The following is a 21,928-nucleotide window of genomic DNA, read 5'->3' on the forward strand; positions in this document are numbered from 1 at the left end:
AGGAAGTTGTAAATATGGTAGCTACCTAGTAGTTGTGCTTGAATGAGGCGGCTATAGACGCGTAGGAACGACGATCCCTGATGTGGCTCACAATTCTTATTACAGTTTCTAATTTTCTGCTTATTTTGCGATATAATTTTTTCTCGGAATAAACTGCTTCCGATAAGCTCAGCTCTTTATAACAGGGCGTCGTCGCCAAGATGCAAAAATATCCAGAAGGCAAAGCAGCCTGCGCTTGATTGGTTAACCGTGATAAATGCCCAGACGCTACTCGAGAAGCTGATGATTGTACTACATTGTGAATATGGTAACACGACAGTTCTCGTCATCTTAAGTTATCTGCTACCACACCATGAGATGGATCTCCCTTAATAAAAGGCCCTTTCTTGAGGAAAAGAGGTATATTTTTATCGAAAGGCCAATTTCTAAAACCGAAAGACTTCCATCATGATGGAAGAAACGCAGCTATATCATACTCTTGAGGTCTCCAAAAAAGAAGTGAGACTCGTCACTTTGCTACCTGGAGACTTTTCAAACGATATTTTTTGTACTCTCACAACAGTCTCCTTGATAGATGAGCCATTCTACGAGGCTCTCTCATATGTTTGGGGGAATCCGATGAACAAATGCGATATCAACCTTCAAGGCGTGTCATTTCCAATAACCACCAATTTGGAGTCTGCACTTCGGCATCTGAGGTATTACGACCTACCAAGAATTTTGTGGATTGACGCAATCTGTATCAACCAAGAAGATATACCCGAGCGCAACTCACAGGTCAAATACATGGGCACAATTTACTCAAAATCATCAATCGTCCTTGCTTGGCTGGGGGAACCAAAAACGAACAAATGCTTGACTTCAAGCCTCACAGCTGGATGGATGGATAAATTGGTACCGGAAGGAGATGTCATTGACGAGGAGAGGGATAACGATTTGGTTTTCGATACATTTGAAATGATGTTAAAAGATCTCGAAGCTCACTGGGAAAGTGATAACGATGACGTTGCCTCATTTTCAATTCAAAACTTGCGTACAGGCGCCGGGATCATTCGACTTTTCGAGAACCCTTGGTGGGACCGAATGTGGACGGTTCAAGAGGCTCTTCTAGGGAAAGATACCCTCTTGATATCAGGACGGAGAAGCATATTGCAAAATGACCTGTCGGCTATTTTCACTAGTCAACTTGCACATTCCAAAGACGGTTGTAATCCACGCAAAAGTGGGTTCATTACGACTTCATTTATGAAGATGAGGTTTCTCCGTGAATATCGAGATGGCAGTGCATCAAGTAGTCTGGAAGGACTTCTCAATGTATTTGGGGAACGGCGTTGTTCAGATCCGCGAGACAAGATATACGGCCTACTAGGTATTCTTGCGACTAAAGAAGTCGATTCTATCCACCCAGACTATGACATTGATATTGCCCTATTGTATGGAGATACAGTAGTGGATATAATCAATGAGGCGCGGAATCTCGATATTCTTAGCCAGTTGTGGCCAAGAAAGTGGCATTGCACGGGAATTTTGGCTGGTAAAGGCCCTTCTTGGATCCGAGACTGGACTGCAGAAAGACCCTCTCATGTTTTAGTGGATACTGTAAGCGAGCGTCACAGATTGTTTCCTAAATTTTCAGCCTCCGGCAAAAGCTCTGCCATAGTGAAAGAAAGACGAAAATCAGGAATCACACTACGCGGCATGTTTCTGAACTCTCTTCAGGTTCTCGGCAGAGCAAACGATGTTGAGGTTGATAATGACGAGGAAATGGCTGAGACATATAGAGAGTGGAGGCAATTGGCGCAGAGTGAGACCCAATTCGATCAGCGGTATCCGAATTCCTCGCGAGCTATGACCTACTCGGATGCCTTTTCTCAAACTCTCTGTATGTCAATAGCCTTAAGCTTTGAGTTATCCCAAAGCAATAATTCAGCATGCGAGTATTATTTTAGAAGAGTTTCGAACGATTTGCAAGCGCGCAAAAGTTACCACTCTTGGTGGGAATCGGAGATCGAGGGCACTCCTCGTCTCGGAGGGAAGCAGCTGCTAAACGCCGAAAACGCAGACTCTGATATCCTTCGCTTTCATAGTTTGGTTTGCTTCGCTACTCATATGAGAAGATTCTTCATAGCCAAAGAGCCCAGGTGGATAGGTCTTGTACCAATGGATGCGCAGATTGGCGATCGATTGTTCCTACTCGAGGGCGGGAAACTACCGTATATATTACGTCGGATGGAAGGTGAGGAGGAATATAAGATAATTGGAGACTGCTATGTGCATGGAATAATGGATGGTGAGGAATGGAATTCGGATAAGCTTCAGGATGTGATTTTGATCTAACCCAACTACTATAAGCAACTGTTGAGGAAAACCCTGGCCACGCTCTTTGGCTATAGTCATTGTTATTCAAACTAAAGTTGACCAGATTTCCATGCTTATCATCATTATCGCACCCCGTAGCTAAACACAAGGGCCAATAGCATTTTAATTTTTCTCCTTCCTATCCAACTAGATTCCGTTTTGAACCTCGCATGTGCTGTGAACAATTCTTACAATCCTTGCAAAGAATAAATCAAGTACATGAGATCGGCGACTCTGAACATAACCTGAGTCATGAAACAAGTAAGTTAGAGGGGAATAATCTCTCCCTACATCTTGCGGGGGTAAATACGAAGCTCATCAATATGAATGCGCGGAGCGTGTACCAGGGACAGTGGCATTTGTGGAGTAGTGTCATTTAAATGTATGCAATGCTTATTTTGTGACGTGAATAATGGGGATGATCCGAGGGAAGTCTCAATAAAAGTTCCTGGATTCTTTGTTGATTGCAGAGGGGTGTGTGTGAACATTTGATGTCCATATAAATATACCTTGATCTTATTTAGAAGTTGGAAATTCATCCAGTCATTCTTCCAACTGTTTCTTGAGAGATACCGGCAAAATGCTAGCTTTGCAGGAAACCCTCACGCATGAGTCAAACAGATCGAAATTGCGGTAAAAAATAAGTCAGCAAAAGGAGACTGAAATGAAGATTATGCGTAAGAGGAGCCTTGCTCAGAGAGAACAGCACATAGGTAGGTATCTTAGGTCTCGAGAAGAGATGTTGTGAATGAGATTGATCAAGCGCAAGGGACGGCTTCATGCCTCATACAGGTAGTACACAAAGCACGCTCTGAACCATATCTCGATTCTCAACTTTTACCTCGAGATATCACAACATCATCTTGCTGAGTGGTAGGATTTTGAAGCCCCCCCTTATAATTTTGCTGGAACCCAAAGAAGGAAAAGTACATTCTCACGTGACATTGTAAACTCGCATCAAAACCAAGTGCCAAAGCCGAGAAGCTTGACAGCTTTCAAGAGTTGTCAAGCTTACCAAAATCTTTTCAGGCTGAATGCACTCTCAATATCTCAACACCTCACGCAGCACAAATCTCAAAAAATAAGTCTCCACATCGTCTTGCAGGACGCCCCGGCCAATATCAGGGGCAACCTTGCCCGCCTTTTCATAATAACTACCCACTCACTAAATCAAACACCCGTCAATTTCATAATCTCTTCTCCGAGCCCGGAATTTTCAATCTGATAACATCATTTCTGTGGTATATTCCCGGCAAAAATCGACTAGCGCAAATAAAGTGGATCATTTCGTAACGCTTAATCTTATCAATCGATCTAATCAGATGAAAATTTTCACGTCCGGGATATCATATGCAGAGTTTGAATGCATATGGTGGAATTGAGCTGCCGCATTGGGTTTAGATGACGGAGTTGATGGGGATTCTCGTTTTTGAGACTTAATTGAACGAATGATAGAGGAGCATTGGGATATATTTCGGGGTTCATACGGGTGGAATTTTGGGTCTCACTGGCTAGTTTTTATTACTGCATGAGTGACGATCTGAGATCTTTTCAATGGAGCCAAGTTTGAGGTGGAAAAGGTTTTTTCTTCGCGGATGATGTGATAGATTCCGAGCGGACTTTGTTGTTTTCCTACGAGAACTCCGAGTTGGATACATACTCCCGACGCATGAACGGTTCCCTCGGGGTGAATGGTTGCTATACGACTCATGGTTGGATTCTCCCATATCAGGAAGCTGCTCGGTTCGAAGATGGTGCTGATCTATAGGCGTACTTCACACCAAGTTAACCTTCGTGTTGAACCCTTGCCTGAGTTACTTACGGATGCAGTGGATCTCTCTGCCTCGTTACGTCACAAAATGCATATTCATTTGACATGTGGAAATTTCGTCCGCTATAGCAAAACTGCTCAACAATCAATGGTTCCGCTTCTTGCGGAACTCCGAATCCTCATCTAGATTCTCCCCGACGAAGCTTTTTAGTCATGCCAATGCACGGCTCATACCGTATGTTCTGTCCCGTGGGGCAACCTAGGCATTTGGCGGCTGTTTAGTTCCTGTATGCATCTTGGTTTTATTATCTTATCTGATCTTTTTGATCTATTCTTTGTGTGTCTTTTGTACTTGCAATTCAATTAGTAGATTTTCAGCTTCTCTTTCACCATGCAATCTCTCTACGAAGTTGAGAATGAGACTCCTCGTTTGTCGATTGTTCAGGGAGCGTCAAGTCCTCCGCTGTTATCACTTACTCTAGGAGATTTGCTTGATCAACAAACAAGAATTCGTGCTGGAAATGAATGTTTAGTCTGCCCTTCACTGGGAACGAGGTGGACCTATGGGACGTTACAGGAAGAGAGTATTGCCGTGGCTCGTGGATTGATATCTTTAGGTATAAAATCGGGCGATAGAATTGGAATACTAGCTGGTAACTGTGCGGAATATATTTCGGTGTTCTTCGCCGCGGCTTATACGGGATGTATATTGGTGGTTTTGAATAATACATACACAACTCAAGAGGCCAAGAACGGGCTGAAGCATGCTGGTAAGGCGGCTTCTCAGATTTCTGAACATTGCCGCTGATGAACGTTAGGTTGTCGAGTCTTGTTTACAGTACCAAAGATTGGAAAACAGAGCACCGAAAGACTTATCTCTGATTTAGGGCCATTGCCAAAGCACAATGGCACTTCTGAATTCTTGGATAAGGTCGTGATGTTGAGGGGTGCTCGAGATGGATTTATGAACTACGATGGACTGAAACGTCAAGGCCGAGAAAGTTCAATGGCAGAATTCGAGAGAGTAAAGAGTATGGTAAAGCCGGACGATATCGTAAACTTGCAATTCACAAGCGGATCGACTGGAAGTCCAAAAGCTGCAATGCTTACACACTTGTAAGTATAATTTTATCTGGATTCGGGAAAAAGATCCTGACAGTTTTCGACAGCAATTTAGTTAACAATGCCAACTCAATCGGCGACCGATTGGCCTTCACACCACAAGATATCTTGTGCTGTCCACCACCGCTCTTTCACTGCTTTGGTCTCGTACTTGGAGTATTGGCAGTTATCACACATGGCGCAAAAATCATTCTCCCAGCGGAAACATTCGATGCTTCTGCGGTACTGCGCGCGGTATCAGATGAGAAGTGTACTGCACTCCATGGTGTCCCAACCATGTTCGAGGAGATTTTGAGTCTTCCACGACCAGAGGGCTTTAACTGTGACAGTCTGAGAACAGGAATAATAGCAGGTGCTCCAGTACCAAGACCTTTAATGAAGAGATTGTTGACAGAACTCAATATGAGAGAATACACTTCTAGTTATGGTAAGCTATAAAGATCATGATGGAAGCGCAAATGACTAACATATTCGATAGGATTAACGGAAACTTCGCCCACTTGCTTCAATGCCTATACATATGATACTATCGACACTCGTCTGGCAACCGTTGGACAGATCCTTCCACATCTTCGTGCTAAAATTATCGACCGAGATGGAAATATCGTCCCACAAGGTGCAAGAGGAGAGCTTTGCATATCTGGATACTCGCTGCAAAAAGGATATTGGAATAATGAGGAGAAGACGGCAGAAGTAATGGTTAGAGATGAAGATGGAATCCTGTGGTTGAAGACAGGAGATGAAGCTTCCTTCGACGAGAGAGGATATTGCTCCATCACTGGACGTTTCAAGGATATTATTATCCGAGGTCAGTTATCCTCCCGTTGTACGATTCTTCTTATGAAACTAATCATTGACTAGGTGGTGAAAATATCTATCCCCTTGAAATCGAAACTCGTCTCGATGCTCACCCTGCCATCTCTCGAGCTATTGTCGTTGGGATTCCAGACCCCAAATATGGAGAAGTTGTTGGTGCATTCCTAGATATTGAAGAAGATTCAGCCGCCGTCAAAAAGAAGTTATCGGATGCAGAGATAAGAGAATGGACAAGAAAAGAGTTGGGATGGCACAAAGCTCCTCACCATGTATTTTGGTTTGGAGAGGAGGGATTGAAAATGGAAACCCCAAAGACGGGTAGTGGAAAGGTTAAGAAGTTTGAGTTGAGAAGCGAAGGAGCCAGGATTGTTAAAGAGAGGGGTATGGTGCCCAAGCCTAACTTGTAGATTAAATTATGGGCCAGAGAGACTGTCATTGAAGGTTTTCGATTGGTTGTCAGATGTAAATAGATTAGTTTTGTATATATGGTAGTACGATCTTCCTGTCTGCATTTTTCTCCGTAGTAACGCGCTTGTAGGCATTGTATAGTGCTAATCGTTAGTCTTGTATTATCCCACACAAATATGGGGACAGTCGACCTTAAGTATCTGATAAGGTTAATTCTATATTATTCAGCTCCAGTCTATACATTCGAGTTAGTAGCAACTAAAGTTATTAAGACAAGATTTAATACTTGATTGTGATAACGATATATAAACAGAGATGACGAAGTGGAGTACTAGCAGCTGGAATTTTATTGGAGACGTCGAAGAAGAATAAGCGCGAATGTGTGATCCAATTAGAATCAGACTTTGAAAGTATAGACGCTTAGCATGCTTAGCTAAGTTGGCGTAGATCATCTTTAATATTCAGCTAGATCTGCACATTCTACCTAGATTCGCTCGTGCTTGTATCCATGTATCGAGAAGAACGAGATATGAGACCTTAAAAGGAAGGCAAGCTATAGTACTTTTGATATCATACAGATACCATCAGGATTTCTTGGGGGTAATCCTCGAGCTTCATGGTCTAGCTCGTCTCCCATATTATATGGTGTATCTCCAAACGTTGCATCATCTCCCTCATCTTTTTGCTGAAGCTTCATTTCCGGGGTATAGGTATCCGCTGTTAAGCCTCGTTCCGCATCTCTAGCGTCCCTACGATCGTTCTCCATCTTGTGATAGGTCATCATGAAAGCTGTCAAAACAAAAGCCAAAGACAATAGACTGATGAATATTGTATGTCCTTCGATGAATCTAAAACTAATAGTCAGTATAGATGAATCATTGGAGAACTGAGAAGCTGCCAGTAGAATTGATGCACTAAAGTGGTATAAAATCTTACCTAGGACCATCCACGGAGCGGATAGATGAAAGCTGCTACGATACCCCCGAAGTTGGCAAAGCCAACGACCATACCGAAACCGACTCCTCTCTTTAGACTTCCACTTAGATTATTTCCTACCCAAGTGGTAAGAAGGGAAAGAGTTGGAAAGACACCTACACGATTATTGACATAAGTATATAGTTTGATTTGGTTATGGTGCTTTGCTTACCAAGCGCTGCAAAAAAAGTGCCCGTGTATTGAACAGGTGTCTTATTACTGGTGATAAGTAGTGCGGAGCCAGCTATTCCCACAGCCAAGAACCCTAGAATAAAACAACCCCTGTGTTGCATCTTGTCGGCAAAAAAGCTGGCAGAGATCGTAAAGAAACATGCGACGACGTAAGGAGGAACAGTCATCAGTTGTGCAGCATTATTGGTGTATCCCATATCTTTCACAATTGTGGGTAAGAACAAAGACAATGAATATACTGGCGTGGACAAGCAAAAGCTCAACACCATGTTGACATATATTTTCCAGTCTTTCAAAGCTTGCCAGACGAATTTTGAATTCCAGTCATCAGAGAGAAGATTTCGATCAATCGCAAGTCGTCTCGTAACCTCTTTTCGCTCCGTTTCCGAGAGGAATTTTGCACTAAGTTCACGTAAGTTTTACACCCAACGATATGCATGAAAAATGACATGGGGACTTGTCATATACTTATTTGGGTAATCTCCGATGGCCCAGTATGATATGCACCCCACAAAAAAGGTAAGAAGCCCTTCGACGATGAATATCCATGCCCATCCATCTTTACCACCTACTCCAGACATTTCGGAAATCCCACGGGCGAATAACCCACCAAATGCTCCTGCTGCTGTTGCCATAGAAAAGAATAGTGCTGTGCGAAAGCCACATTCATTTCGAGGATACCACATGGTGATATAATATACTACACCTGGATACAAGCCACCTTCTGCGACGCCCAAAAAGCATCTGGCAACCAGAAAGCCCGCATAGTCGTGCACCAAGCCCGTGCATACCATAACAATTGACCAAAATAATACAATTCCCGTCAACCATATATTTGGACGAACTTTCTTGATTATCATATTGCTAGGAACGCCGACTGCAATATAAAATGGGAAAAATACAGACAACGCGATGTTGTAGTCGAGGCCGGTCATGTGAAGGTCTTTTTCCAGTCCTTCAAGTCGTGCATTGCCAACATTGGCACGATCAAGAAAGCATACTCTGCCCAGTGTTAGTAATCAGTAAAACTAGACAAATTGGTAAATTATTATACAGATATATAGTAGCAAGAATTGGGATGAGACGTATATCAAGCTTCCGAACCAGGCTTTTCGTCGCAGCATCATCAAATCCTGTAGCAGCTATAGAGTCACCAGAATGGGACTCAGACATCTTCTCTTCCACATAAATTTGAACTCCATCAGGCACTCTAGAACTCATTCTATCGTGTCCTTCTGAAATTGTTTCTTCCTCATCGTAAAATTGTAGTCCGGCAAGGACGCCTGAACTTATTCTGTGAAGGGCAGTCGACATATTGCTTATTGGTTCAAGATTAAATTTTAGGTATGGAATGAGATCTCCGGTATCATAGGGTTTTTATGAAGTATTAATAGATTTCTGATATGGCATAAAGTGGCACCGTGGGGGCGCACTGAGTGAACATACGCAACCCCAAGCAACCAACCACATTAAATGAGATTCAACACAAGTTATAAAATATAGCAACATGCAACGCAACAGAGTGCATGTGCACATTACTGTAGTGAAAGAGAAAAATGACGTAAACATCGTGAATTAGTATGCAGGCAGATTGTGAAGTGACCTTATAAGCTGCAAGTATTTCACCTGCGTCTTGGGTGTCCATTGAGTCTTCGAAACTGCCATATAGACAACTCATTTGGAACACTAATGAACCTTCAGAAGGTCGCGAGTCCAACGCTACTCGATGATTGTTGTGAAAAACAAACACATGAAATAAAGAATATTCTTTATGGACACGAGCGTATGGAAGAGAGCTTTGATTTTTGAGATGCTCTTTAAAATTTCAATTACGGAAGCATCCGGATACAACGTGACAGAGAAGATATCAAATGTCCAACGACAGATGTAACCAGCGGCTGGGACGACATGATGAAGATAAAGTCATCCAAATGGGGCGAGTATCTCGAGGGAAATTCACCACAAAAAAGCGAATCAGGTTTCAGGTTGCCACGAGAATGAAAAAGGTCCTACGTGAGATACTAGTATGATCATGGAGCCTTCAACATCTTAGCGACGAAAATGGTTTGGAAATGCCTGTACACACCACGTACTACTGCACAACAAAAGGTTCAGCTTGAATATAATGTGTGACATGAATACACAGTGGTCCCTCTGGCGAGAAAGAATAAGATGAACCATCTTTCGAACCAAGATATACCGAATATCGATCATCTTGAGACATGTCCCAATGACAGTTTGTGCTGCACTTGCTGCACCCTTGCTTCGTGATTAAAAATGCATGGAAAGTTGTGAAACCAATCGAGCTGTCATTTTTGAAGAGACAAATAAAGTATAGATAGGGTTTCGGAGTAAAAGTACGCAATGAGTTACATCTGTGACCTTCTAATTGAAGTGAACGTGGTGAGAAAGTTCTCCTGAAGTAATTAGGTAGGTAATGATGTCCTCAAGCTGACTTCAGGGTGGAACTAAAGCTCTTGATGCCTGAGGCATCAAATACTCCAAGCTCGAGGCGCGTCCGCTTTTGATCGCAATGTTTGTAACTCGGTGGAGTCAACAGAGGAACATACCTAAGTCACTCGATATGGCTCTACCTTTACCACCTGGTTTAACGCCAATGGAGGTTGCATTTCTATGCGAAATGGAAATGGTCACAGTCGTTCCTCGGCAACGCCTTGAGAGCCTCGATTTATTAGGTGTAAGCTACCCCGCCATTACCCCTCCAACAACAGTAACCAAAACTTAAAACTTATATCAATTTGGTATCTATAGGGCAAGACAATTTCTCTAAGGCCGCCGCATCGTGCTCCCTTACCTTTATGGCTAGCTCTACTTCTCAAACGACAACGTCGTGCCAATATCATACCACCACCATGGCTTCATCCTCATTCCCTTGACAGAATACTCAAAATGGAGACTGATAATCCTGAGAGCTTTTCTCCTCCACCACCACTCGACCATAGCACATCATCTACAGTATCACCGCCATTTCTACCGTCGAATACCGCAGACTCAGAGCCTGGTTATTTACCATATCATTGGATTGATATGGGTGAAATTCTACTGGAAGCTGCAAGTGATGATATACAAGACCCAGATAAAGTTCGGGAACTACTTAGAGATCTACGGGAAGTGAGGATGGCAAAAATGAGAAGCAGTACTTTGGTGGTAGAAGGGGGTGGGCTCACCAGTCTACAAGGTGTTGGCGCAATGGAGGTTAGTGAGGGACGAGGATTCATCACAGGTGTCATGGATGGACTACGCAAATTAGGAGCTTCTAGGGAAGTTTCCAGACGGGAAAAAGAACAAGAAGGTGCCGGAAGTGGAGGTGACGGAGATAGTGAGGACGAAGATATGGGATTATGATCGGGGAAAACTCGATCCGCAACATTTATGATGAACTGCATATATTTCACGAGCATCGGCGTTGGAAGGATATCATGGCATATACCAGGCTTACAGTGACCGTGCACTTCTACTTGGTCGATCTCAAAAATACACCAACAAAAGCCATTTTATTACTTTTTAATAAATAGATTATGATTCTTTTGAATAATTTTATTATATTGTAATTTATGAAATCGATAATTTATAAATTAATAAAATTGAATATTATCGTAGGTCATGAGCTAGTATATGAGTATATAGTATATAAGAGGGAATAGACTAATATTAGTCTATTATGAGAAGCTGGCTCGTATTAATAACTAAATAGCTATGAAACACGTGATTTTCATGAAACAGTATATGATATTCTTATTTTCTTTTTCTATATTCGAGGGGAAAAGGCCTTATTTTATGCTTTTTCCTACTAATCTAGCTTTCCACTTTCGTTTATCTCTCGTAGATCTCTTCCTAATCCGGCCATTCCATCAAATAAAGCTTTTCTTTCTTATTCCTTATTCGATTTCGCTAGTACTATGTCGATCTTACTACGAATGGATTGAAAGAACTAATAAAGAGCTAATAAAGAATTGATTTTCAGGCCGTTCTGGGCTAAGAGCTCTCTTAAGCGACGATCATGTGATTTGATCATGTGATCTTGTGATTCGCTCTTAGTATACTATATGAATATAGAACTATATATAACGTAACTTATGGTGAACCGGGTCATATGGGGGACCGGGTCAGGTACCTTTACACACCAAAATTTGTATGTAAAGGTACTTAGAGCGACTTTTTATATCTCTATGGATATTAAAGATAATTTTAATTTTTTTGATAATTAGGCTTAACATCTAATAAAAATGTAGTATTAAAGTTACAGAACACTTTTTAGTAATATTGTTCTTGAATTAATACGATTTTAAAAATTCTCATAGTAATTTTTGTTAGACAAAAACAACAATTTGAAAGAAACTTTAATATCTTTATTAAAAAGATTATATCTCTATCCAATTTTGTTATATTAAATATTTATATTGAATATATCATACTTCAAAATATCGAAACTATATCTCTAGTATTTATAGAGTTATAAAAAATCGCTCTAAGTACCTTTACATACAAATTTTGGTGTAAAGGTACCTGACCCGGTCCCCCATATGACCCGGTTCACCATAAGTTACGTTATATAAAAAGATATATTATTATATTATTTTTTATATAAAAACAATAAATATAAAATCCAATTTTATTTAAAGTTATTACAAAATATGATATATATTTTTGAAATCTTGATATCAAAAAGTTCTTGAAAATTCGCTTATTTTTGCTATAAATTTTAATAATCCAAAATCTTAAAACTTTAAATCAAGATTTTAGACAAAAAGACCATTGTCCTCCGCAAGGAGCCCGGCTGGTTCAGTGGTAAAGTGATCGGGCCACTCTCCCACTGTTCTACGACTTAAGACTATAGCAACGAAATTTTCGTATATATAGGCTAATCCTTATCTTTGGGATCCACATAGATTTATTCTATATACCGTCTTATAAGCCACCTTAGTGTGAATCTTATAACACAGCTCTTCTGAATTTCGATAATCTACCGCTAATCCTAATAAAGTTTTTTTATTATAAACCGCAAAAGCAATCGATCAAGTGCTAAGGAGGAACTAATGATCCCCCCTCCAGTTACCACCACTACGCCTATACACTACTCCGCTATCAAGCAAAACCACCATTCCGGCTGCTCTTCTTAAGCAGTCTAATAACTGAACTTTTTGCTCCTCTAAAGCACCATTATATATATACTCGCTTTTTTAAAGCGGTATACCTATACATATTGCTTTTGTTTATAAAATATGATTCTATGATAGAAATAATTATACAATCAAAGCGCTCCTCTTTATAAGCAGAAGAAAGCATTAGGAATATAGGGCTAATCAAATGACCCTATTTGCGATCATTACATTGGCTTGTTTAGGATATATAGAAGGAACTGGATTTACCCTATAAGATTTTACTAGCATACGCATCAGCGCCTTTTTGTATTTGTAACTCTAAATCTAGTCACATCTTTCATACCCCTCGGGAGGTCCTCCACAAGACGTTAATCACTATAAATAAAATAATAAATAATAAATCAAGATTTTACAACACATAAATTCTTTAAAAATAATTCGAATAATTTTTTTTAAAATAGTGTATAGAAATATTATAAAAATATAAATATCTTTATAATAAATATTTTATTTTTATTAAAACTATATATATTTAGATAATGAGTTTTGGTGCAAAATAGCTGTCGACCAAGTAGAAGTGCCCTAGTACTGTATATTGTACTATTGGATGAGGCGCAAAAGATTTTTGCCATGAGGATATAATATACAGGAATTACACGAGACTAGGTAATATCTTGTACTTGATGGCGCATTTACCATCGATCCATTTTCGCGCGCTCAGTGCCGGGAAATCCCAATACTATTGGATTTAGATGAGGGTTCCTATGGACATGGGCAAGGTGGGATTGATCTTCAATGCCGAAATGCACGATGAAGTGATCTTCATATCATCGTACATACCTTTCTCGTTTGTTGTCTCATTGGTCATTGTTCAAGCGGAGAAATGCAGTAGTCTTGCATAATTATGTGTATTGAATGTCAAAGTTGGCTATCCATCATTATCTTGAGGCACATTGCACCAAAAAATGCATAAATCACTGCTGGATATGAAAGAAGCCGGTGAGATATCAGAAATTGCATGGCTATGCACCCTCAGCAAGAGACGGAACGTTGTGTTATAACCGTCTTTACAACCGTATTTATTTAACATCTAATTCGTCAATCGGCGAGGCGGCGTTTGAAAGGTGTAACGGAAAGTCGGCGCGGACTTACAAATGGTGGAAAACTGCCGATATCAACAAACTCCGTATCCGTGGTTGTAACCAGGGGCTATAGTTGATATATCACTAAGTGCCGTATATAAGTTGGTGATATCTTGAAATATAAAATAGTTAAATCACTTTACATTTTAAGATAATCCAGCTTGAGCGATACAAAATGCATTTCATCGTTATTATCATCACAGTGGTCATAGCACCCCTATTACACTTTCTCGGTTGTTGCATTTATAACCTATTCTTTCACCCTTTGAAATCCTTCCCAGGGCCAAGACTATGGGCAGCTTCCAGAATACCTCTCTCATATTGGAAATTCAAGGGTATTCTTCCATACAAGATCAAAGAACTTCATGACCAATATGGTGATGCGGTTAGAGTTGCTCCCAACTATTTAGATTACGATTCATCTGTCGCCTGGGAAGACATTTATGGTTTTGTGAAAGAGAATCACAAGAAGAATTTCCCAAAGAATCTCACGGAACGAACTTCCACGGTAAATAATCAAGTCCAAAATATGTAAGTTATCATTCCGACGTACTAGATTTGTAAGAGCTAATGTTCGTGATTGAAAGAATAACAGCAGACGAAGAAAATCATCGAAGATTTCGTCGCCTTCAATCACATATATTCTCCGACAAAGCCCTCACATCACAGGAACCTCTTATCCAAGATTATGCTCGACAATTTATCTCTGGACTTATCAAGTTTTCTTCTCTCAATTCAGACAATAGCATTAACATCGGTCAATGGTATAACTTTGCTACCTTCGATTTGATTGGTGACCTTGCATTCGGAGAGCCTTTTGATTGTGTCAGGACTGGAGAAACACATCATTGGATTGACTTAATCTTTCAAGCCTTCGAAATCAACACTTTGGTCAATGAGGCAAAAAAATACCCAATTATTGGGGCTATCGCGCTCTTTTTGGTTCCGAAAGATATAATTGGTAGATTTCCACGTGTTAATCAACTCACAAGGGAAAAAGCGTATCGACGACTCGATACACCGAGAGTTGTACCCGATTTCATGAGCTATATCATTAAGCACAATGATACAGATAAAGGAATGACTCGTGAGGAAATCGGAGAAAATGCAACTATATTAATCCTTGCTGGTAGTGAAACGGTATTTAATATCTCCATCTCATTGATTTGAATAACCTTACTAACACGATTAAGACTGCATCCCTTCTCAACGGCTTAACATACCATCTCCTCAAAACCCCCACCGTTCTCCAAAACCTTGCTATCGAATTAAGAACTACCTTCCAAACCCAAGAAGATCTTACTCTCCACGCTCTCGCTTCATCTAAATACCTCAACGCAGTCCTCGAAGAAGGCCTCCGCATGTATCCTCCCGCCCCATCTACTCTCCCCCGTATAGTCCCAAATGGTGGAAGTCTAGTTGCTGGCCAATACGTTCCTACCGGAGCAACCGTCGGTGTCAATCCCATCAGTTCCCAACTTTCCGCAAAGAATTTCCATCTCCCATATGAATTCCATCCTGAGAGATGGCTCAGTGCCGCAGATATCGTGGAATTGAAATCAGCGTTCCCGGATATGAAGCTAATTGATCCGAAAATGTTTGAGGGTGATGATAAGAAAGCTCGTCAACCGTTTAGTACGGGACCCGCAAATTGTATTGGGAAGAATTTGGCGTATGCCGAAATGAGAATTTTGCTGGGGAATGTGGTATGGGGATTTGATTTGGAGGGGGCGAGGGATAGTGAAAGTTGGTTGGAGAGGAATCGGATTTATGGGTCGTGGAAGAAACCGGATTTGTGGGTTAAGTTGAAGAGGGTCAATGTTTAGGTGATGGAGATAGCGATCGAGATGGGGATGGGGATATGCGATCTGAAATGTGCGATTGAGTATTTGAGGAAAAGTCAAGGATAGGATGTCATAGCGAGGGAGTTGATGAAGATTCATCGCATATATATCATTTTTCATATGTTTCATTGGAGGAGTTTATAGAATTTCGAGATAGGTTCTCATTTGTTATGGTATTGGGTTTTTTTTTCTTTTGTTGTAATATTTTTTCTGTTAAAAGTCTTTTACTTTTATAGATATATCGAAAAATACATACACACACACACACACACACACACCACCATCAAATATTCCTTTCATCTCGCCCCCCTTTCTGATCCGAGATTATTCACTCCCTCTAATCGAACCATTGATAATTTTCATCGGCCTATTCCTAGCTAGTAACTAGGAAGCGAGCGTATAATCATGAATTCTAGTTCTTCTTCTGCTGTTGTCCTCACTCTGTTTTATCTCCATATATCGTGAATTAGATTCATCATAGTGTTCTCTCTTCTTTTCTCTTCTGTTCTCGTGGAAGATAAGAAGTAGTCCGATAGGAGGAGATTATTTTTGCACTTCGGAAGGGCAAGATATATGAATCCATATCCAAGTCCTAAAACCCAAAATCAATTTTCAGATACAAACCAAATCCCCAAACCAATTTTTAGATCAAACAACCCAGCCAATCCTCATCTCTCAACTCGTAACTCAGATCCCCACATCATAAAACCATGTCCCGTATAACCAAAACCCGTTCGACACGTCGATATTGCTCTCCTTCTCCCTCTCCATTGCGAGACTCGGACCGACACTACTTTTCATCTCCATCGCCAATGAAATCTCTTTCTCCAGTTAGATATAAATACACGTATATCGATACCACTTCTCATCGCCCTGGGTATGAGGCTGGGAAAGTTGGAAAAGGAGGGAAAGGGGAGGATTGTTATATTTCTAGTTCATCTCCATCTCCATCTTCATCTGCCTCCCCCTCTCCGCCACGTCTTCGCAGAACTCGCTCTGTATCGATACTGCGAAGTGGACCTAGACCTATAAATGTTCAAGGGTATGATCGAGGATATCGGAATGGGGATGAGGATATTAAAGCGCCAAAAAGAGAACCGAAAACATCGATTTCTTACATCAGTCCCAGAAGTCTGAGTCCAAAGATTCGATATTCATACAGAGAGGATGTTCCATATGTTATATATCGAACTTCGAATTCTGGAAGTGGGGAAGATTGGTATGATGATGCCAGGGGTCAGAGTAGGAATGGGAGTAGGAGTAGGGATGAGAGAATGAAAGGGAGGTGTGTGAGGTGTGGGGATGAGGATAGGGATAGGGATAGGGATGGGAGGTGTGAATGTGATGGGTATGAGAGATATACCTATCGTATCTATCAACCATCACAATCATCATCATCAACGCAACCCTCACCAACAACCCACACAACCCGAGTTCATATCAAAAACGTCAAAGACAACGAAAATAGAAACATCGATCTCAATACTCAACACAACAGCAAAAGAGAAGCAGATGTTAGAGTTTCTGTGGAAAGGGAAAGAGAAACGAAATGTGAGAGAGGAGGGTGTGAGGGGGAAAAGAGGGGAAGAGGAAGAGAAAGAGAAGGGTGGAAAAGTATAAGAAATCGAACACCCACGCCTTATTATGAGGGGTTTATTAGGTGTAGGTGTAGGGATGGATGTTGGTGTGGATGTAGGAGGACGGGGAGTTGGAGTAGAAGAGGGGAAAGGAGAGAAGAAAGGAGAAGGGGAAGTTGTGAGAGGGATGTAGAGAGCGAGAGAGTGCTGGAATATAATTATATCTCTCCGATTTCAATACCCATCAGAGATGCAGTTTCAAGATCAAGACTGAGTGGGAGATCTCAGAATTTCAGGAGTCGAAATCGGAACCGAAGTCCGAGAAGATCCAGATCTCGATCTAGATCCAAATCCAAATCAAGAGAAGAAGAAATAGAGAACACTAAAGAGAGGACTCGATATATAACAAGGATAATTGATATTCCTCGAGATGGACCACTATTACAGTCGAGGTCGAGGTCAAGGTCAAGGTCAAGATCGCGGTCGAGATCAAGTTTGAGAGGTAGAGAAAAAGATAAAAGTACGAGTACGAGTAAGAAAAAAACGATTTACTATCTCCCTCGTGTTTCTCATGTTGCTCGCGGTGATGGAGGGAGGAATGGGAGTACGATTAGAGGAAAACATAAACGCAGGGACACATCATCGAGCACTTCCACTTCCGGTAACACTTCCGAGGAAATAGAGCGAGAAGTACGAATTAAACGGAAATATAGTATCAATGGTGGGTTGAGAAATGAAGCGAGAGATCAAGGTAAAGAAGGGGGAAGGGAAGCCAGAGGAGGAAGGGGAAGAGGTGTAAGATTTGTGATTTAAATTTTGCAGAAAAGAAGAAATCAAGTAATGAGTCGAATTTTACGTTTTATTTTCATTTTCTTTGATTTATAAGAGATATAGATAGATGAAATCGATGAAATATAAGATATTAGAGACTTAGTTATCGTATATGTCTGTATTGTATTCTGTCTAAAGAGCTAGCTAATAAGGGGAAATAGTAGGCCTTATATAGGCACTACTGAAAGAGCTAGTCTCCTTCGCATTCGCCTAAATACCTTTGATATAGTAGCCATTGTATTGAAATCATTCTTTTGAAGTGAATTCCCTTGTTCACATACTCGAAACTCTCTTTTATAACTTCAAATACAATAACTAAAAAGAAAGTATCCATTGATCTAATGCTCTATCCCCATCTTGAATATATATCTTTTATAGAACTATCTAATTTTATTGAAATCTTTTGGAAAGAAATAATTCTGAAATTCTTCTTTGAACTTCAAATCCTTAATAGTTTCCTGAGTTTTTCTTTTTTCAGCTATTACTTTGTCAGAAATATAGGGATTGAAAGAAACAAAAAAATAAAAAAAAGCATTAGTTATATCTTTATAGAAAAAGGTTTTGAATTTCTATTATAGAGAATCGGTATTGTTAGTTATCGTATCAATAAATCCTTCTATATCAATGAATTGATCGAATAAAACAGGTTTCTTACCAGCATTAAGTTTCTTATTAATTTGCTTAAAACTAATACTAACACTTACCCAAAATATCATAATACTAACAACAGGAAATAAAAGAAATAAAAGTAAGAAAGTATTTCGAATAAGTAAGTTAAGTAATTTGTGATATTACTAATTAGTATTAGTTCAATAATGAGATCAGAAATACAGGAGACATGATTCCCACTATCAATAGGCCTCTAAATGTCTATATTGTATTCTGTTTAAAGAACTAGCTAATAAGGGGAAATAGTAGGCCTTATATAGGCACTACTGAAAGAGCTAGTCTCCTTCGCATTCGCCTAAATACCTTTGATACAGTAGTCATTGTATTGAAGTCATTCTTTTGAAGTGAATTCCCTTGTTCACACAGTATATATTGTAATGTTTTGTATATATATGTATATGTCACGCGCTTTACAAGAGGCGATATGAGAATAGCTTCAAAGATCAACAATTACATAAAAGAACTAACGTGGTTTATCATCATGTGGGCCATATCATCATATGGGCCACTTTCACCTCAATTATCGTATTTAAACCTATATTATTCCACAACTATCAAATCAATTGATTGAAACTATTAAGAATCTAATAATCTAAAATCTATTACATTGATTTGACAAGTTCTTGAATTATGATCTGATCTTCCATACTTACTATAATATCGACTAGAAGATACTTCCCTATTGTGACACTTTGCCTTAGAAGAACTGTAAGAGCAGGGTACAATTTATTCTTAAAATCTATAACTACAGAATCGGAAGCAAAGTACTTGTAAAACGTTTTTATATATTAGTTATATATATATAATCGTATATATATATAAGTATATATATATAATCGTATATATATATAAGTATATATATAAGTAATCACAACTATAATTGAGTGCAATCCATAATACTATTCAGAAAAATGGATTTTATTTTAATGGACATGGTTACCATTGGACCAGCCATACCCCTTAGGGCTCTGGCATCGAACTTATAATACATGATATATGCCTATTTAGGCTAGCACCTTCCTCTTATTCCTCTTTTCGAAAAAGCTTGTTTTTAAGCTTTACAATTACTTAATCTATAAATACATCAGCGATCCCAATAAGATATCATTGTTTATATTGTAAAATAGTATGATAAACAGGTGTATGTGCGAATTTGCTTTTTTCGCGACGGGAAGGCGTATGGAAAATGGAGGAAACCGTTCTGTAGCCTAGTGTTACAACGGATTAGTAACAGGCTGTAGAATCACTGACTTATAGGCTATAATGGTATTATAGGCCTCAGTGATTCAGCTGCAGTATACCGGGGGACACTAGGCACCCAAGGAAAGTGTGTGAACAAGGGAATTTACTTCAAAAGAATGACTTCAATACAATGGCTACTGTATCAAAGGTATTTAGGCGAATGTGAAGGAGACTAGCTCTTTCAGTAGTGCCTATATAAGGCCTACTACTTCCCCTTATTAGCTAGCTCTTTAAACAGAATACAATACAGACATTTAGGGGTTTACTAATGATAATGGGAATCATGTCTTCTGTATTCCTGATCTTATTATTGAACCAACATTAATTAGTGATATCACAAATTACTTAACTTACTTATTCGAAATACCTTCTTACTTTTATTTCTTTTATTTCCTGTTATCAGTATTATGACATCCCGGGCAAACACTAATATTAGCTCTAAGCAAGCTAGCAAGAAACCCAATACTGGCAAGAAACCTGTTCTATCCAATCAATCCATCAGTATAGAAGGATTTATTGATACAATAACTAATAACACCAATCCTTTACAACAAAAGTTCAAGATTTCTTTCTATGAAGATATAACCAATATTCCTCCTTATTCTCCTACTCCTTTCAATCCCTATATTCCTAACAAAGTAATAACTAAAGAAAGAAAAACTCAGGAAACTACTAAGGATTTGAAGTTCAAAAGAGAATCTCAGAACTATTCCTTTTCAAAAGATTTCAATAAAGCTAAACAGTTCTACAAAGGATATATATTCAAGATGGGAATAGAGTATCAGATCAATGAATACTTTCTTTTTCGAATGGCTGTATACTCGAATACAAGGATTATTAATGTATCTTTTCAGAATATAGTCACATTCGATTTCGAGCTTATTCGATGAGCTCTATTTAGGAGTATTGATAAGTTGATATTATATGACTTTTGCAAGATCTTGTAATATTATGGAGTTTATATCAATATGAATATAAATCTCGATAATGCTTTAATAAAAGCATTTCTCCACAAAGAGTATTACGATTGGACTGCGGATCAGCTTCTGAAATACCAAATTAATGAGATACAACTATTTATATCTACAAAATGAGCCTATCTTTCTGTCGGACTCGATCCGAAACCACAAGTCGAACTCCCTGCCGATTTTCCTATCAAACCTCTGAACGGTAATTCAGCTGGTTACCTAACTTTATCAAATACCAGCAAAGCTGTTCTATCTGCTCTTCTCGAGGCATATAGACTCTCTCTATTTTATGGCTCTGGGGATATACGAAATGCTTTTGTAGGATTACCTGGTGATAATGATAATCTGGATAATGATGATAATTGGGATAGTGGTCAAGATGGTAATAATAGTAAAAGCAATGGTAATGGCGGTAAAGGTAGTGGTAGAGGTGGTAGGGATAGGGATTATGATATTGATCCTGAGGTAACTTTGCCAAATTCCGGCAAAGTTATATCACCTCCTTTAGGAACAGCGATTATATATACAATGAATCCAGAGGAACCTCTTTTGGATTTATCCAAGAACGACCAAATACCTATATCAACATCTTTCCTGCGAGTAGTCATACCTCAGATTCAAGCTCATATACAAGATTACTACCCCGAATGTTTTGCTGCTGATCCTAAGAATCCTATTATGTATAAGAAATCTAGAAAGAAAAAGATTAATGATCAACATCATAGTACTATATCAATCCTATAAGCGGAGGGAGATCGTTGAAGTGATCTGGATTAATAATCCGATTAATCCAGTTGATACGTGTTGGTATCAATTTGGTGTTGATTAAAGTGTAAAGTACTTCATTCTTATCAATATGATTGATTGTATTATTCGTCTTGATCATTATT

The 21,928-nt window shown here is 39.5% G+C and overlaps 5 protein-coding genes across 5 annotated transcripts; 4 read left to right on the forward strand and 1 right to left on the reverse strand.

The window, feature by feature from the left end:
• Positions 1-447: 447 nt before the first annotated feature.
• EAF02_009675 (uncharacterized protein) lies at positions 448-2,337 on the forward strand (the record flags this gene model as incomplete). The annotated part of the gene is made up of 1 exon (XM_038905723.1): positions 448-2,337. The coding sequence occupies one exon, from the start codon at positions 448-450 to the stop codon at positions 2,335-2,337; it is 1,890 nt and encodes a 629-aa protein (XP_038754463.1).
• A 2,183-nt stretch (positions 2,338-4,520) lies between these two features.
• Positions 4,521-6,474, forward strand: EAF02_009676 (uncharacterized protein; the record flags this gene model as incomplete). The annotated part of the gene is made up of 5 exons (XM_038905724.1): positions 4,521-4,899; positions 4,948-5,245; positions 5,299-5,678; positions 5,730-6,059; positions 6,113-6,474. 5 exons carry the CDS (start codon positions 4,521-4,523, stop codon positions 6,472-6,474), a joined length of 1,749 nt encoding a protein of 582 aa, XP_038754464.1.
• Positions 6,475-7,028: 554 nt separating this feature from the next.
• EAF02_009677 (uncharacterized protein) lies at positions 7,029-8,956 on the reverse strand (the record flags this gene model as incomplete). Its single annotated transcript, XM_038905725.1, has 6 exons — positions 7,029-7,323; positions 7,412-7,443; positions 7,532-7,566; positions 7,623-8,044; positions 8,111-8,644; positions 8,697-8,956. 6 exons carry the CDS (start codon positions 8,954-8,956, stop codon positions 7,029-7,031), a joined length of 1,578 nt encoding a protein of 525 aa, XP_038754465.1.
• A 1,270-nt stretch (positions 8,957-10,226) lies between these two features.
• Positions 10,227-11,241, forward strand: EAF02_009678 (uncharacterized protein; the record flags this gene model as incomplete). Its single annotated transcript, XM_038905726.1, has 2 exons — positions 10,227-10,340; positions 10,415-11,241. 2 exons carry the CDS (start codon positions 10,227-10,229, stop codon positions 11,006-11,008), a joined length of 708 nt encoding a protein of 235 aa, XP_038754466.1. The 3' UTR covers positions 11,009-11,241.
• Positions 11,242-14,082: 2,841 nt separating this feature from the next.
• On the forward strand, positions 14,083-15,733 carry EAF02_009679 (uncharacterized protein; the record flags this gene model as incomplete). The annotated part of the gene is made up of 3 exons (XM_038905727.1): positions 14,083-14,438; positions 14,495-15,047; positions 15,101-15,733. 3 exons carry the CDS (start codon positions 14,083-14,085, stop codon positions 15,731-15,733), a joined length of 1,542 nt encoding a protein of 513 aa, XP_038754467.1.
• Positions 15,734-21,928: the final 6,195 nt, after the last annotated feature.

Source organism: Botrytis sinoallii (genome assembly GCF_014898435.1).
Source record: "Botrytis sinoallii strain Bc 23 chromosome Unknown BSIN_021, whole genome shotgun sequence".
NCBI classification, from domain to species: Eukaryota; Fungi; Ascomycota; class Leotiomycetes; order Helotiales; family Sclerotiniaceae; genus Botrytis; species Botrytis sinoallii.